General features: G+C 40.8%; 1 protein-coding gene across 2 annotated transcripts in view; it reads left to right on the forward strand.

The window, feature by feature from the left end:
- Positions 1–9,719: 9,719 nt before the first annotated feature.
- RAPGEF4 (Rap guanine nucleotide exchange factor 4) overlaps positions 9,720–13,783 on the forward strand; it is a 141,162-nt gene continuing 137,098 nt past the window's right edge. For both annotated transcript variants that reach the window (XM_052675641.1, XM_052675642.1), the window contains exon 1: positions 9,720–9,878. In XM_052675641.1, coding sequence (XP_052531601.1) covers positions 9,814–9,878 — 65 coding nt within the window. In that variant the 5' untranslated portion in view covers positions 9,720–9,813. The remainder of the gene's footprint in view (positions 9,879–13,783) is intronic.

Raw genomic sequence — 13,783 nt, forward strand, 5'->3', positions numbered from 1 at the left:
TTCTTGATTTATGGAGAGCAAAACCAAAGTAGTCTTCAAAAAAATAAGAGTTGTTACAATTCACATATTTCACTAGTTTGTCTGCTAGGAAATAGCTCCAGTGTTTTTGGTGGATTTGCTTAATGCATTCTCAGTAGAAGGATACTGTAACTATCTCTATGAGAGAGGATAGAGTAAATCCATTCCTCTGCCAAGTTAAAATGAGAAGGGCTAGCAAGAGGCAGTGTGTCCCTCACTTCTGAGAAACCTTACCTTAAAATCTAAAATATTTTGCAAGAGCTGCTCCAAAAGTAATGCCTGCTATTTTATTACATTGGCCCACGAAGGCAGAGGCAGATGTTAGTGGCATGGCAGTAAAGGTTGAAGCTTCCTGCCAATATTGTTGCATTTTGTTGCTGTGTGACAGACTGCAGCAGAGTAGCACTCTGACAAAAGTGACTGACATGGGAAAAAACAAAACACCATGTAATACCTACACTCTTACCCACACAAGATTCACCCTATAAAAGACTTATTACACCATATCAAAGGCACCAAGTCTAAAAGTCTCCAAACTTTCTAAAGACACTCTTCAGAGACCATGGTTTGGCAAAGGCTGGCTAACAAACTAGTAAGAGTTTGAGGGTCTAACTTGCTAAGGAAATGAAGCTTTTGTCAATGAAAGTAAAAAAAAATGTTAGAAAGGAAAAAAAAACCCTGACATTTTAGAGTTAAGTTGTGGATGTGGAAGGATAACACAGGCTGTCAGTAATTATATAATTTTATCATATCTTTCCTTCTACAGGAACAACTCCAAAACCTTACTATTTATGAGTCATTAGGTCAATGAGAAGGTGCTTCCTCACTGTGTTTCTTGGGTACTCCTGGAAGCCTTATTTCTGCTTATTGTCTAAGACAACTTCATCCTCATTACTTCCCCATTAGTAACTTCATTTTTCTTTATCTGCGTGGAATTTCCTAAATGAGATTCTGCTCTATCATCCTTGAGAAATTCAGATCCTGTATAAACTTGGATTCAGTGAACTTCTGACCCAGCAATCTCTCTTCCTTCCAGTCTAGCGCTCACCTCTTACTCTTTTTGTGCTAGTCTCTCATTTGCTTTCTGTCTTAGCTTTTGTTTGTCTACTCTTCCCATCTTTCCCCTATGAAAGCAGCATTAGAAAAATAGGCACTTCAAGATGATTTAAAGGCTGCTGTCAAGCATGAATGTTGCTTATTTCAGGAGACAAGGCAGAATCTGAAAAGGGGAATCTTTCTCCCATCAGGAAAATCAGAGAAAACTGAAGACAACAGAAAACTCCTGTAAAGATTTGCTCTATGTTATCCACTTAAAGGTTTTGTACTTGTGTAATTTTTCTTTAAAGTCAATATGATTTACATGCGGAAAAAAACATTCTTCAAGATATTATAATTATGCTTGTGCAGTTTAATCATCATTTTTCATCTATTCAGGTTCTTTGGACAAATGGTGGCACCTCATGATCACTGTTTGACCACAGGGCTGCTATGGCTGGGATTCCTATTACTCAGCACAACATTACATTTTTTAGCTACCAAATGCCAGCTGTTCTTACCAGCCAGAACTCAGCTCACAGCCACGGTAGTTTCCCTTCCCATTTACTAAATGGCTCACTTTTGTTTCTTAGCTAGAATACATTATTAGGGCTGTCTATGATGTATTCAGCCCACTCTTCAGCCATTTGTTCTGACTTATTTGCAACCAGATTTATTGTAAAGCACATTTAGGAAACTCTGAAAAGACAACTCTAAGCATTACATAAATCTGAGGAGTACTGTGTCACTCCTACCACATAAATAATTGCATTTGTCTTTATTTTTTTGCCTAATCTTATCACTTGTTTTCATGGATGTGTGTTGGTGCCCCCATCTGGATCTTAGAAAAACTAAGTTCGCAGCTGTGTGAGCCAAACCTTGCAGAAACATGTTTACTGTAAGGAACAGTACAAATGCATGCAAGCAACTCAAAAAATAGTGTATACATGCGTACTGCCACATCCAGAGACTAACTCTTCACCTATAACAGGTTACACTGCACTGTGCAAGTAAATATAGAACACTGAAGGCTTTCATTAGAGTAGTCATGTGACACTTATTACACTCCTGTCCTTAGAGTTGTGAAGGCTGATGTAAATGAAAAAGCTTAGACAGCAATTACCTGAGAAGTGCAGCCTCAGACTCGCAGAAAGTTCTTAACTTACACTGAAAGAATTTATGAAATTACTATTTGCACCAAAGTAACTGGCAAGTTCTACCTGAGCTCACTTTACAGAACTGGACCTGCACTCATCTATCTTTTTGACTGAAAGAATTTGTAGGAAACTAGAACTTACGGAATATATTAAAGATTTATTTATTTATTTTTGAACACAGTCATTAGTTCATGTGAAGGCTAGTTCAATGCTCCCATTTTGTAGAGCCTTTCAATAAAGCTTGTTAGGAGTGTTTATTTCAGGATGCTGATAATATTTTACACATCTTGATTTCACAAGTAAGGAATCAATAGGACATGGAAGACTGCTTGCTTCTGTCTAGAAAACAGCAGCCATTGAAAAAATACAGCTAGAGAAGGAAGATTATACAAATCCCCTGTGAAACAAAATAGGAGATTTATTAGCTAAGAATTTTAGTACTGTGTCCCTTCTTCCCTTGAAAAGCTCTTAATTCTAAGGAGAGGTGTGGCAGATTTTCTGTGTGGCTGCTCAGCTAAATAGAGTCTCTATTGCTGAGATTTTGTCTAAAAATTATCATGGAGGAGCCCATGGAAACTGCAGTCAACTGATTTTATATCACACCTTATGAATAACACAGAAATAGACAAATCTGAGCACTGCATCAAATAATGGTTAAGTACCTCTGCTTTAATTTAACTAATTTAATTTAGCTACAGTTGTGAAAAGAATATTTTTAATTTCTGGAATTGATTGCTAGGAGAAACAAGGAATAGATTTCAGGTAAAATAGATTTTCTATAGTTATCAAGTAAGGCAAGGTTAAATTCAAATCTAATTAATTTAGCCTGGAAAAAAAAAAACAATATTATTAAAATAAACTAACTAAGGATTATCTATAGAAATTTCTTTGAGCCATTATCTATAAGACAGTAAGCACCAGGAAGTTAAATGTACTACTTTGCTCCTAGGAATTCTCAGGCTCTCTCTCAAACTCTACCCAGTAAAACGATAAAAACTAGTTACTCAAAACAGCAACTCATAATAGCTTAATGACTGTAGCAGCAGTTGCAGTAAATTTAGGGGCAGGCCATTAGTTAGTGCTCTCCTTGCTCAGGCATATATCCATACCTGTCTAGCCAAGAGCACTGACATTAAGCTGTGTAGAGAGAACTCAAACCAAACACTAATAATTGCATTCTCTTAGGCAACAGCAAAGTAACTTCCTGATACTTATCTTGAAATTCCTTATGTTGTCCTGAGCTGTGCATACAAAGTTCTGGTTAAAACCACTGTGTTGATATACCTAAACACTAATAAATTAAAGGAGTATTTTTGTGAAACATTGCATCTTCAAAGCATTGTTCTTCATCAGCTAATTAATCTTTACAATACTTTTGTGAGGAAGTTAGAATTTCAGTAGGCTTTTTTCCCCCCTGTGAAATAGGAGCATCAGATTCTGCCTTGCATTCCCAGCCAAATTGTCTAGATCTTGCCATAACCAGGGAAGTGCACTAAGCAGACCCATTAATTCCCCTGCTTATCCAGTTTTATAAGATTAGAACAATTCAATAAAAAAAATCAGAGAGAAAATCACTATTAAAAAAGTAGTAAAGTAAAAAAAAATAGGAAAGCTATATATTTCCATTATCTAGTCAACCTTAATAATTTGAAGCATGTGCCTTACTGTGTGGTTTCTCCAAGTCTTTTTTGGTGGTGTTCATCTCAGGATAAGTGCTCAAATGAGCATCTGTTCAAAATACCAGTTCACAAAACAGGCTTTCATGTCAGCCATCAAACAGAAGAACATTTCTACCATTTCTGTACAACATGCTAGGAAACATGTGCAAGGCAATAACACAGTGACTGTGCATCATGTTTTGCTAATGAGAAATGGTATCACAAGCTTTCTGTAACATATGCTACAGGTTTTAGCAAGTGTTATTTGAAGAGGTATAAAACTAATAAAACTCCCTGTGCTGGACCTTACTGAACTACAAATACCACTTACAATCACTATGAAGCACAATATCAAATTAGCATGGTAAAATAATGCATAAGTGTCACTGATTTAGCAATCTTATTTAAGAATTATGGTTCTACAAATTTGCACACATACCATAAACCCAGCAACCTCTTTTGACTTTAAAGAAATTAGAAAACAGTTCTGGCCCTGCTAAAGACAACTGCAAACTGCCAATCAGCTTTGAATAGCCATAGATATGTACTTCATCATTTCACTTAAACATCATCTCAGCTCAGCTTTCTCTACCTTGAACCTGCGTTTGAGCTACGCCTCCTACACAGGACATTATTTTCTTCCTAGTACATTTATATCTCACATCTGTTTTGCTGCTGCCACACTGAGACCTTTTCTGGAATACCATGACAGAGCCATTATGAGAAGCATGGCAGCAGGGGCTCCTGAATGATAGGAAAAGAGGAAACATGCCATGGTATTTATGAAGAAGGAAACTGAATAGCTGTCCTAAGTCAGTAAAGAAAATAGATGTAAGAGAGAAAAAATAGAGGAAATTCATTTGGAAAGGAAGTCCTTACTTACAGGAAAAAAAGCCTTTGCTCAATCACTGTGTGGTTTGTTGAAGGATTGGCACAGAAGAAACAGTATGTTGACTATTGACAAGACAACTTTAATATGTGTCAATTTTGATTTTGTACACCATGACTTATGCAGCATCACAGGACACACATACCTGAAGAAGTCATACACAGGTATCTGTTTTTAGCCCACTAAATGCCAATTACTACTTTGAAGTCAGTATACGTAGCATCTTTACAAATTACAATGTATTTTTGTTCTCACAACCTTAACTATACAGGATGTAGCACTATTGAATTCTAAGTCTACATGTAGTTCTGTCAGCTACATTAATTTTACATCCTGGACACATTAGATACATCTAACTTAAACACTGATATAAGATGTACATGCTTACTCTAGGCTTATACTAATTAATTCAGCTTCTGTAGAGAAACATAAAACATACTTACAATTAGCTTTGGTAACCAACTTGAGATTCCTCTAGAGAAAACAATACTTGACTGTTTTAAAACTGGTAGAGGCAGCTTTATCTTTCCATTTCCCAGCTGTGTTTTAAGAACAGAAGAGAGTAGCCAATACCTCATACTATCAGTTAAACTCACTCTACTTGGACTGAATTAGAAGAACCCTAAAGTCAAACAATATTTTGTCAGACATCAGAATCAAGTGAGTATATTAGCAGCAGGGAGCCTGTTCTTTCCAACAAGTTCTCTTCTAAGCATATGGGAAAATGCAGTTCCAGATAGCCAATTCCAATTAATACCCCCTCTCCCCCTCCAAAAGCAAAAACAAAATCACAATCCATTCAAACAACAAAAGTTTGCTTACCTAACCCAAAGAACACAGCTTCACGGATACTCCAAAAGAAGAGATCTCCAGGCAAAGATCCTTCCTTTGTGGCAGCCAGCCCTTAAATGAGGCTCAGGGAGGGGTGGAACCTGGTTCCATCCCTTCCGGTTGCACAAGTGAATTGCTTTCACCTGTGAACCCAGGGATGGCTCTGCCCCTTCACCAGGTGCTCAGTGATTGGTTCAGGCCATTACTTATTAATTCCCATACAAAAGACAAATGGCCAGAACTGAGGATTGGGCTTTTGGGGATTCTGTGTGAGTTCTGAAGTGAAATTGGTCTGGTTTGCTAGCTGCTCTGATGCTAATTGGTAGCTTATGGATTCTTATTGTATTAAAACACTAGTTTCATTAGTATGCTGTACTGTATGTATAATTTCAAGCTACTATAGAAAACGTGGTAATTCTTACTATTCATAGTTTTAACAGTGTTACTGTAGTTGCTTGTAACGTTCTAAAGTTCTTGATAGAATCAGTAGCATACAGAGTTCAGTCCTCAATTTTAGTCCTCTTCTGTACTGTTACTGTGTAATGCACATCTTAATAAGTAAATATACTTAGCTACTTATTTTGTTTTGCTTTCCCAAATTCTGATGACTATCACTTAATCTTTTGGATCCGGTTTTTCAGAGCAGGTTCCTGCTTAGGAGAGTTTGTTTTTCTTAGTTAAGATTTTAACACAAGCTCTTTGTCCATATTCAAGTAAAAAAGAAAAAAGCAAGAGAATGAGTATTTGTATGGTGAGTAAGAGCAAAGAAATAGTCAAGGTACGAACTGCCTTATGTATCATAATGCACAACACAGTTTGAGCCCCATGTTTTCTGATTCTTGGTATTGAAGACAACTTAAAGGCTGGCTGATTTCTGGTTTTCTGCATGGTCCCTTATAAAATGTGGAAAGTTAAGGAGTTGAAAGATCATTTCATCTTTCAGATGGCAAATTTCCATTTCTCAGCAGCAGTCTGCTTCAGAAGCAGCTGCCATCCCAACTATTTGGCCAGATAATCAAGCCTAAAAATCAGATTGCATGAAGTCCCATTAGCTTTCTATTACTTCAGGATAAATTAAATCTGAAACATTATTGTGAAGTTCCATTACTGCTAAAAAGAAGGATCTATTTCTGAGAAATGTATTTTCATACCACTGGTCATTTTAATGATGTGCAGTCTTTTGTGTTTTCTGGAGTGAAACTTCACATAACATGTAGGGAGGTATAGGTGAGACTGAGCAAGAGTGCATTTTTTGGACATTAACAATATTAGGTCTCAAATATTTTTGGGGGATAATTTCTATTTACCATGAATGTGTAACTTAGAAATGTAAGGAAGAATGGGCACTATGAAGCACCTAGATGAGTTATAGACCTTAAACTAGTGAGCCACGCTTCAGCATTTTACTTCTAGCATATGCTTTTATTCACAGGTGAATGGGCACTTGACCTCATTAACATCAGGCCAGTACTCTCAGATATGTTTCGTAGGCTTGTTATGGTCTGAGTTTTTCAAAGTCACAGAATATTCTGCACTGTTTGACTTGTCATTATACACACACTCTGCTTAGTTGGTACTTTGTTTTTCAGAACATATACTGAGCTGGGGTCAAGTTGCAGTAGTCAGGAGGTCCTAACGCTTCTGTGCAGATGGTTTCATCAACAAAGGCTAATACTTGAATCAATCAAATATTTATTCCCTGTTTCATAAGTTTCTATTGTCTAAAACAGAAAACCACATGATTATTCCTAATCCAAGTACCAGAGGTATATTTGGGCTGTTCTGCTCTAATCGCTCTCCAACTGAGACGCTTCCAAATGGAGTATGGATATACTCAAAATTCCTTGCTAACTCTGAGCCTGTCTAACTTGCACAATCCACAAAACACTGAAGTCTTCTATGACAAGTATACCATAGCATGGTAGATATCTGAGCAGCATCTGCCCACTGCATACTGCCTGCCCATTCAGGTAGACAGCTGAGCAGTACCTTCTTCCTGTCTACATGCACTGCATTCTTGAATCCAAAGAATTGGCAACTGCAGGGGACTATCCCAGGGCAGGAAGGTTCCTTGGTCAACGGTACAGATTTACTGGTGAGCACAAATTTTACTGGTTTCAACCTAGGAGAATATTCCAAAGGACTTGCCTTGCCACACTCACACTATTTTTATCCAGTCATACTCTTCCCTAGGAAATACCCCTCCTTGATGCTTTTTTGGAGGCCTAGCCTGTCCTCTAGTGGTTGGGTCATTAAACAGTATGCACATATGAAAGGACTTCACAGAGGTGGCTTGAAGGAACACTAAACAGTTGCAGCATCTGTAGTGAGCTTGCTGTTGCCATGCACAAAACTGCTGGTACTGGTATAAGTAATGCTGTTTGTGTCAGTGAAACATTATCCATGAGAAAAGATAAAAAAGCCTTTAGGGAAGAGTGATTGCTGGGCTCTTTCAAAGGCCTGATGTCATTTAAGAGAACTGAGCATCTACTGCAGCTTAAGCTGTGTTGAGGGGGAAAAGAGCAGTAAGGGCTGCCCTGTATGATTGTTCTGGAAGGAAAACTGTAATTATGTGGAATAATGTGATGAATATTTTATAATGGAAGTACAAAACTAGTGAGCTTTATTGATTCACCTGTAATGCACACAATATGCTATAAATCATTAATTTGAGAATTAAGAGTTTTTTTATATTTGAAGCTCTTGTTCTGTTGGTTCCCAAAAACATGCTGAAAAATGAAAGTATCAATTTTCCACCAGTAGATTGATTGCTCAGATGCAAGCATTTCTCATATTTTCCCCAGGGACTATAGCAAAGTAAGAGCTGCAGCTTTGATCTCAGGGACTGGCAGTCTCCTCTATTCCTCTGGCATGCATTCACCTTAATTATTTTAAGACAAAATTGGCTTTTGTGGTATTCTCTGTGCTCTGCCAATTTCTTAGCCATGTCCTTTCAGCACAAGAGATTTCTAGGTATGTTTCCATAGATTTATTTCATCATTTTGTTCAGTTCCCTGACAGTAACATTTATCCCTGTTAAAGTGCTGAAGGAGCTGTGGCAGAAATGAGATCAATAAAAGCAGATGCAAAATGTAAAGTAGTGCATGTATGCAAGAAAATGACACTTAGTCCAGCAAAACAGGGGGCAGAGAAGATAGCCCACGGAGAACTGTGGAAATCACTAATATCAGCATCTGAATGAATCATTTGTGTCCCCACTGTACAACAGAGAGGAACTATAAGCCTGCAGGAGGGCACTGTTTGAGTGTTACTTTCCTGTCATCTGCATGTAACTCAAAACATCCTGCTGAGATTCATGTAGCTTCCCATCCTTCTCCCACGCGCTCAAGGCAGGTTGTGTTGACTGTAAGCTCAAGCTTATGGTTATACACAAATTACATGGGAAGATACAATCTATATCCTGAAATATTTTGCAGAAAATATTTCACATAGAGCTTTGCAAAACCTGGCAGCCAGGGAGACCTGCAGCTCTGCATTCCTTCCTCTGCTCTTTGTTTTTTAAGTCACACATGCTCTTCACCATCCTCAAAACACCTGCGTCTTGGAGGCCACAGGAACACAACAGAAAGTAGTGGATGGCTTTCACTGTACACTACACTCACCTTTCTCCTGCTGTATGCCACGTTTCTTCTAGCTGTTAAATCCCATTCAGATCATATTCACCCTGATCCTTTTTCACCTGCAATAAACCAGAGCCTTTATTTTCATGGCAAATGACTGGATGAGCACCCCAGGCTGGAAGAAGGCTTCAAGAAAAAAAAAGCCCTGAGGTGTAGACTGCACGTTCTTTCCAGCTGGTGTGGGTTTACCACGGGGGAGAAGTCTCCGAAATATGCTTGAGCTGCTTATTTTAACTAAATGCTATATATTTTCCCATAACCCTGTCAAGGACACCTCTGGTGAGGCAAAGGCGGATGCCGGTAAATCGGGCTCAAGCTGCCTACCGGGGAGCTCATAGAGGCTCCTCTGATCACACCTGGCTTTCCCCTACAGCCCCGTTCCGAGGGTCACGCCGGGGGCCGCTACCCGGCTCGCTACCTGCCGCGCTGAGGCGGCGGGGCCCTGGGCGAGCCCATCGCGCGGAGGAAGGGAGGGAGGGAGCTTGGGAGCGGCGGAGGACGGACCGAGCGACCGGCGGGCGGCAGGGAGGGGGGAGCAGCAGCCGCCACCAGCCGGGTGTGCGGCGACCTGAGCCCTGTCCAACATGGTCGCCGCTCACACCTCCCATTCCGCGTCCTCTGGCGAGTGGATCGCGTGCCTGGATAAAAGGTATCGGGCGCGTTCACAGGAGCGGCTGCAGGGGGATGCTGCGTGCATGTATGTATGTATGTGCGCGTGTGTGCGTGATGGTCCTCCCTGCTCCCCATCAAGAGCTGCCTTACATAAGAACGGGCAGGTGGGAAGCAAAATGCCCGGAGGAAGCCGAGCGGGGTAGAGGGAAAAGGCAGAATGAAGGGCTCGGAACGCTCCCGGCTGCGGAGGCGACGGACAGCCCCCGGGGTAGCCGCTCCGCGCCGCTGCCCGGAAAATGGTGCACGTGGCGGAGGAGAGGGAGCGCCAGGGCGGGGAAGGGGCGCCGAGAAGTGAGGCTGCCGGGCGGAGATGTGCCATGCCCGCCATAGCGGGCCCGTCGCGCTCGCTCACGGCTCCGCGCAGCGCCTAACCTCACAGCCCCGAACAGCTCCTCGCATCACCGCACAGCCCCGCGCTGCCCCTCGCATCACCGCACAGCCCCGCGCTGCCCCTCGCATCATCGCACAGCCCCGCGCCGCCACTCACCTCACCTCATAGCCCCTCACTGCCACTCGCCTCACCGCACAGCCCCGCGTCTCAGCGCCCCGCGCCCCTCTCAGCGCAGTGCCTGCCTGCCCCAGGCGCCTAACGATCGGGTGGGAAGGGCTGGGTGCCCCGTGGCACAGGCAGATGCACGGCTGCTGGCGGTAGGAGGACGTGAGGGGAGCACGTCTGCCCCGAAGGCTCCCGCAGGGGCAGCCACCTCTGGTAGAGAGGCCGGTGGCATAGCCTAGGGAAACATTTAAGAGAAATGCAGGCCACAGCCACACAGTGCTGCTCAGAACTCCAGAGCTGGCTGGGTGCCGAGGCAGCCAACCTCTGGCACCAGGTGTGCCCCTGTGTGCACAGAAAGAAACATCCTTGCATCAGTTCTGCGTTTTCCAGGTGACTTCCTGGTGTTCTCAGGACTGCAGCACCAGGAATGTTCTCCTTACTCCCAGCAGCAAGATGTGAGGGGCTGAAACTTGCTGTCTACTGAAACACTGTCCAGTCAGCCTCCCCAGCCCCCACCTTTGGTGCATAACTTAAAAAAAACCAAAAACTACACACCTCTTAGAGCTTAGGTAATGCATGTAAGTGTTGAAAGCACTCCAGATGTCAATATGAACAGAAGTGGTGATGGTAACCCAGCCATAAATAAACAGTGAAGTGGAGGGCCTGATTCTTCACTCTAAACTGACGGTGCTCAGGTGTGAAGAAGCAGAGTGCAATTCTCAGCACTTTGGTGGTACTGTCACATTTCTCAGGATACTCACATGCAACACATGGCGACTCAGTTTGTAAAATGAAATTCAGGGGTTCATGCTTAATGAAGAGTGTAGCCTTGGGTTGTGAGTGTCATTTCTAGGAAGTATAAATGAGGAATTTCATTTAGGAATCTGCCAATTTGATGTTGAAAGTCTTTTTCATCCTAAATGATTCTCTGATTCTCTATATATGTATATGTAAAATTGATATACTGACTTTTGTTATAACGGTAACCTCATTGGAGCTGTTAAGATGAAACTTTTTCTTCCCTTTCTGTGATTTGATATAATTTGGTAGCACCTGACAAGTGGAAAGAATCAATTCCAATTGCCCTGAAGGATTATTTACTATGATCCATCTTTCCAGAAGGCAATCTGGAGGCAGGAGAAACCCGGGGTAGGAGAGACTGCAGGCTTTTTCCTAGGTCCTGCTGTGCTTTGTTTTGTAATCCTAAATTACGTATGCATACTTTCTTCTGTTTTTCCATTTAAAAAATACTGTTACAGTTATGTCGGTAAAGTACTGTAGGAGTCTTACTGTTTGTTAAATAAAGTATTTGTTACATAGCTCTTATTTCTCTAGGCCTGATCAGAGTTTAGAATTCAAACAAGAGCTTTAATTTGATTCAGATACAAACTTTTTAAATAATGCACAGCATTCACAAATCAGATTCCAGGATCTCATAGCTACCTGCAACATCCTGTTTTCATCTTATTAAATACAACCTTCAGTGCCTTAGCAGACTGGAGGAGCAGATCACAGAGCAAAGCATGCAGCTGTTGTGCTATGAATGTTATGATCTTTGCTCAGTTGCTTATAAATTATTTAAATATGAATAGGTGTTTCACAGACATATTATTCCCACTGAGCTTTTGTGTCTAAGGTAGACCTTAGGCTTGCGTGGATTTACTTTTAACAAGACCACAATAATGTGTACAGGATAATAGTTAAGATTTATACTTTAAGCCAAGCTCCCATAGATTTGAATGTAGGTTCAGACTGAAGCTATGTAACAGGAACAGATTTGAATTTGTCTCGTGGCTCATCATAACATGTCTTTGAGTTGTAAGTTACGCGCTTAACAGTCAGTATTTTCTTCTACATGTGCAGATGGACTAGAATAAAGAGCCGATATTCTGAAAGAATTGTAAAAACATAAGGACAATTATTTTTTCCACAACTTGTAATTGTCTCAGAGATAACAGGATATAGACTTACAATCAGGCAATAGAGTGAATATTTTAGACTTAGGGACAATGTTTTAATTTACTCTTAAAATATATCTTTTTAAGACTGATAAATTTTCTTAGTTTGGGACAAAATCACAGGCGTACACTGCAGCTCCTGTTGGCTTACGCACTGTGCATTTTTTCTGTGTGTGCGCCACATGGCTGAGCAGGTGCATGCTTAGCTCATGCCTGCCTTGCAGTACCTACAGCAAGCGTCAGGATGTAGAAACCAAGAGAAAGAACAGTCTAGTTCTAGTAGGCGTAGCCTAAGTGCTTGCTAGCACTCTCGCAAAGGTGCAAACTTCTGAGAGTGATGAATGATAACAAGTTTGTATTTCCACATCACACACCTCATTTTCTAGTCCAGTACAAAGGTGCAGCCTTTGATGAATAAGAAGGTACTTTTTCTTTCTGCATCTCCTCAGAAAGACCAAAATAATTGTTAGTGTAGCCTGCCATAAACCTGTTGCTTTCTGCATTTTTGTGAGTATGCAATGTCAAAATAGCTCATAGTGAAAGCAGAAGTTGTATTCTGAACAAATTCTAGCTGTTTCATTCTCTTCTATCAGAGATTTAGTACCTGCAATACCAGCCTCAATTTCTTACACTTGGTTGTACTAAGTTATTTACCTTTTCTGTGCATGCGTATTACAACACAGAAGAAGCAATAACCCTAACATTAACGAACATGAACATTATCACGGCTCACTAGAACAGACTAATATGTACATAGATCCACTAGAGCATGAAATCTGCAGTTTTAGTTGGTAGCCTTTCGGAGCAGTGCAGCAATTAGATTGGTACAACAGGAAAGACATTACAACAAAGGTGCAATGATAAAAGGACCAGCATAATAGAGAGATGACATAAAGGAAAAGAAGAAGATTGCCCATATGCTAATATTTGATGAATATCTAGTGGTTGCTGGACTTAGAGAACACAGTTTCAATGAGCCAGGTTTGTTGATACTTTTTTCCTCTGCTGGAATATGAGCTTCTGTTATAAAAGACACTTAGCCTGCAAAATATTTATTTATAGAATACGTAAAAACATCAAAACCACTCCATCTGTGAATATTTTTTTCATCAACAACCATCCCACTTTTACTAACAAAAACCAGAGACTTTCAATGAAAATAGACAATTAACACACAATATCATTAATGCCATACAGCATTCTGCTCAAAATCAACATTTGAGAGATGAAATCCTAACTGCAAATAATTCCAGCAAATCAGTTTATATAGTTTTCCAGTTTTGACCTGTAGCAGACAACATCTGCAGTTGCAAGAGTAGCACACCAATCAGGTAGCCACTTGTATGGGAACTGAGTCATGGCCTGAAGCACTGATTGAACACCTGGGGAAAGGACCTGGTCAGCCCTGGGAGCACAGGTGAAGACAAT

The sequence above is a fragment of the Tympanuchus pallidicinctus genome, unplaced genomic scaffold, assembly GCF_026119805.1.
Source record: "Tympanuchus pallidicinctus isolate F22 unplaced genomic scaffold, pur_lepc_1.0 scaffold15, whole genome shotgun sequence".
Classification (NCBI taxonomy): domain Eukaryota; kingdom Metazoa; phylum Chordata; class Aves; order Galliformes; family Phasianidae; genus Tympanuchus; species Tympanuchus pallidicinctus.